This window comes from Cucurbita moschata, unplaced genomic scaffold, assembly GCF_002738365.1.
Source record: "Cucurbita moschata cultivar Rifu unplaced genomic scaffold, Cmos_1.0 Cmo_Scf00041, whole genome shotgun sequence".
In the NCBI taxonomy this organism is placed as follows: domain Eukaryota; kingdom Viridiplantae; phylum Streptophyta; class Magnoliopsida; order Cucurbitales; family Cucurbitaceae; genus Cucurbita; species Cucurbita moschata.
The window spans coordinates 884,683-889,248 of NW_019268557.1; the positions used below are offsets into that span (position 1 = coordinate 884,683).

A 4,566-nucleotide genomic window follows, 5' to 3' on the forward strand; every position below is an offset into this window, starting at 1 on the left:
GGGGGGGGGGTGGGGAGGAGAAAAAAAGAACCAAACCTCATAAAGTAGCCATGCTCGGCAGCAATTCCAAGTTTATCGCAAGAAGAAAACCAGTTGCCCAAACTTTCACGCCCTCTTCCACTGACAACAAAAACGGTATTCCTAACATCATCGCAAAGTGAATCTATGATTGAAATAACTTGACGACTTGGGGCCTTATCAATTGATGTTTGTGGCATGACAGTGCCATCATAATCCAAAAGTATGGCCCTCCTTTTGGACCTCGAATACGCAGCTACAATGGCATCAATAGACAACTTTCTAAAGTTGGGATCAAGTGCTACAACTCTAAAGCCAAAGCCCAACCCAATTCCCCAGCACCGTCGTCTGAAGTGATCTTTACAAGTTCTTTCCATATCTTGGAAAAAACTCTTTGACCAGTACGCCACATCATGTGTACTAACATATTTATAATGCTTTTCATGGCGCAATTGTTTTTCAGCATCAGCCATTGATATTGCCTCATTCAATGCTTCAGCAGTAGCTTCGATGTTCCATGGGTTAACCCGTATAGCACCACTAAGAGAAGGGGAACATCCCATGAACTCTGATATCACTAGCATGCTCTTCTGTGGCCCATTTGATTCTGAACTACAATCTGATCCAGAGGTTCCCTGCCTGCAGACAACGTACTCATAAGGTGTTAGATTCATCCCATCCCTCACCGCTGTGACTACAACACATTCGGCAACCGTATAATATGCAGCTCTTTCAGCAAGAGAAACAGGCCGATCAATGAACACAATAGGCTCATAATTTGCCTGTCCAAAACTTTCATTAATTCTCTTACAGCATTCCTGTATTTCCTCTCGTATTTCCTCAAGATCTTTCCCCTTTCCTCTAGCTGGGTTTGCAATCTGTATGAAAACGGCTCTTCCCTGCCACTTTGGATGTTGCCTTAGCATTTGTTCCATTGCCAACAACTTCAGATTGACCCCTTTGAAAATGTCCATATCATCAACTCCAAGTAACACAACTTTCCCTTCAAACTGCCGCTTGAGCTCCTGTACCCTCCAGTCTTTATCAGCAAGGCTTAACACTGACTCCATCTGGCCCATGTGAATTCCAACAGGCATGATCTTTATCCCCACAGTCCTTCCAAAATATTCCAACCCAATATAACCCCTCTTTGACTGATATTCCAAACCCAACATCCGACTACAACAAGACAAGAAATGTCGAGCATAGTCGAAAGTGTGAAAACCAATAAGGTCAGCATTCAAAAGTGCCTTAAGAATCTCTTCCCTCACTGGTAAAGTTCTATATATTTCTGAGGAAGGAAATGGACTGTGAAGAAAAAAACCCATCCTCAATCTCGTAAACCTCCGCCTCAAGAAGGAAGGCAGCACCATTAAATGGTAATCATGAATCCATACAAAATCATCATCTGGGTTTATGACCTCAATCACCCTTTGAGAAAAAATTTTATTTGCTGCAACATACGCCTCCCACAGAGACCGATCAAACCGACCACCATGAGTTGCAGAGTACGGAAGCATGTAATGGAATAGTGGCCACAGCTGCTGCTTACAAAAACCATGATAAAATTTTGATAAAATTGCCTGAGGCAAAAACGCAGGAACACACTTAAACCTCTCCAACAAAAGCTGGGAGACATCATCTTGTTCGGAAGAATCAACATCCACCCGCAAAGATCCTACATACAAAACCTCCATATCTTCAGGTAAACCATCCTTGAGCTGCCACAGCAAAGAGTCTTCATCCCAACTAAAACTCCAGCCAATATCGTCCGGTCTACGCTTAGCTTTAATAGGAAGCTGATTGGCTACAATAATTATACGGTCTTGCACAACTGACGAAGGTCCCTCAGAAGTCACACTATTTGCCTGCTCATCATCAAGCTCTGATATTACCCCCGTAACAGTCATTACGCGTGGAAGTCGCTTCTTCTCACGACCCATGATGGGAAAATTCCCAGATGCTAAATCTAAAAGATTGGTATACGATTTGGACATCATCTTTACTGACCTAATAAAAATTTCCAACTCAAAAAAGCTTGACAAAGAATCTCAAGAGAGTATTCACAAAACACAAGACGAGTTTCCTCCTTCTTCAATGTCTAAAATTAGGCAAGATCTGCAACGGGGATCGCATAAAGAGCAGAGCGTCACAACAAAGACCAAGTAGTAATTTCACATGAAAATCGCACACCCAAAGTATCAAGAACTTATAAGCATCAAGTAAAAGATACACAAAATTAGAACATGATCCACCTAAATCCTTCCGAAATACCAAAAACGGGGAGTCTGATAAACCCGAACAGGAAAACAAGTAGAGAACAGAAATTAAGTGCAAGGTAGAGATGAAGATGCAGAAATGATTACCAGGAAGACGAAAAAATGAATAGTAAGCAGCGGGAAGAAGGATTGTTGGGGGTCGGATCTGAAATTGGAGTGAATAAATGAAGAAATTTGGAACTTAGGACTGAAAAATCTAGGGTTTGGTTTTGGTCTCTCTCTCCAAGCCAAAGAGTCGCAGTACGGCCTCTCCCTTTCCTCTGCCTTTTCTTTGCTCTAAACAATTCCCAAATTGCAATCTTCTTTTTCCTCTCTGGAAAAAAATTATTTATATAATAGCAAATAAAAAAGAAGAGGATAAGGTCGCCCAATAGACTACCCAGTAATGCCAACTGGCTATGACCAAGGTTGAGTCCCACGCGCTCCCAGTTGCCGCTGCTGGAGCAATCGCTACGTGTCGGGTGGTGGAAGTAGCCACGTCAGACAACCATGGCGGAAGGAGAGGAAATCGGGTGCGGCGAGGAGCAGCGGAAGAGGGTGATCCTGATGAGTGAAAATGGAATGGGGTTTGGAGTTTGATACGGGCACGTGCTCGATAAGGGCGCCGCGTGAGGAGTTTAGAAACGGGAGTGGTCCTGGGGCGTACCTGAGTGGCCGCAGGTGGGGACAGGCAAGTCAGGTTGCGGTCACGAGCTTCGTCCACGTGGACAGCGATAATAGGCGTGTTTCGGATGAGGAGGAATACAAAGGGTACGTGAGACATTTTGGTGAGAGGAATGTCATTGGTGACGTCATAACCCAAGGGAGGCCGTGGATTAAAACAAAATTTAAATAAATAAATAAATAAATGGGATGTATTTGTGGTTAGGGTTTGGTCCGGTGTTTCTGGTCGGGAGGAGGGTGAAATTAACAAAGCCTTTGATGAGAGCTCAAACGTCATTTTCTTGTCTTTTTATTGTTTTTTTTTTTTACTCAAGAAATATATGTATTTTAAAACATTAATCTACCTTAAAAGTTTATAAATTTGTAATAAATATCTATTTTCTTTTAATATTTAATGCGTAGACCCATACCATTTAAAAATTGTTTTAGAAATATCATGGACATATTGAATTGGATAGGATAAATATTTGCGTTACAATCAATAAAGCATTATATAATCGGACTTTAATATAATTAAATATAAACTTCACCACTCGCGGTTCAAATTGCTACGTGGACCGGCCCACCACAATATTCAAAACCAATGGGAGCCGAAAGTCCACTTGTTTTGGGCCCTGTCACTCACGTTTTGTCCATCAGAGTGGGCCTCCAAAACGTCGTCGTTCTACGCATCTTCCTCATGATGCCTGAGGCATTCATTTACGGTCACAAATTCCTCCAAAATTTTGACATCCAACCCAAAATTGATGATCATCATTGGATTAAACTCACATGGGTACAATTTTTCACCTCTCAATTTCGACATGGACAGCGATTGAAAAGGTTCCCAGAAAAAAAAAATCAAGATGTTAATACTTATTTACGGAGTTGATAGACTGGGTTGGATGAAAAGAAAGAGAATGATTATGGATTTATAATGCTTCTTTCCAGATTCATTTCATTTCACCCGAGTTATGATCACAATTATTGAATGGAACTGTTATGGTGCAATGCAATTTGATTGTGGAGAAGAAGAAGAAGAGGAAGAAAAAGATGGAGAGGAGCTTGAAGCTAAGCCACATAATGGAATATAATTATCAATCCATGTTTGTACAAGTACTCTACCTATCAAAGAATAAAATCCAAACCCCAGATAATAATAAATATGTATTAAGTGTGAGATCCTGCTAATGGCCAACGCCGGGGCTTGGAACGGACTGTACAAGGTGTCGGGCAGTGAGCTTCTGGTCGAGGACCATGGCATGGCCTTTCTTGCTAGGAGTGGAAGAGGGGACGGTGCCCTTGGGAAGGGCAGCCAGAAAGAGGCTATCCGTTCGGAGGAGTCTGGCGGCGTGTGAAGTGGGAGCAGAGGATGCGAATAACAGGGTCAAAATGAGTGGCCAAGTGATGAGTTTGAAGCAAGCCATGGAGAGAAAAAGGAGAGATTTTGATTCAGTGATGAGATGGGGTTTTGTTTTGGTGGAGCATTATTTATACAGTTGGAGGAGGGAAGGAAGCTCCCTTAGGCGTCGTGCGATTCAAGCGAAGGGTCAATATCAAATGGGTTTGACTATTTGAAAATGGACAGAGAGAGAAAAAAAAAAGGGGGGGGGGGGGGGGAATTGTG

The 4,566-nt window shown here is 42.3% G+C and overlaps 1 protein-coding gene across 1 annotated transcript in view; it reads right to left on the reverse strand.

Moving 5' to 3' along the window:
• LOC111433322 (probable alpha,alpha-trehalose-phosphate synthase [UDP-forming] 7) overlaps positions 1–2,606 on the reverse strand; it is a 4,974-nt gene extending 2,368 nt beyond the window's left edge. The window contains exons 1-2 of the mRNA XM_023070342.1: positions 2,385–2,606; positions 37–2,136 (exon numbers count right to left, since the gene is read on the reverse strand). Coding sequence (XP_022926110.1) covers positions 37–2,018 — 1,982 coding nt within the window. The 5' untranslated portion in view covers positions 2,019–2,136; positions 2,385–2,606. The remainder of the gene's footprint in view (positions 1–36; positions 2,137–2,384) is intronic.
• Between the last annotated feature and the right edge of the window lie 1,960 nt (positions 2,607–4,566).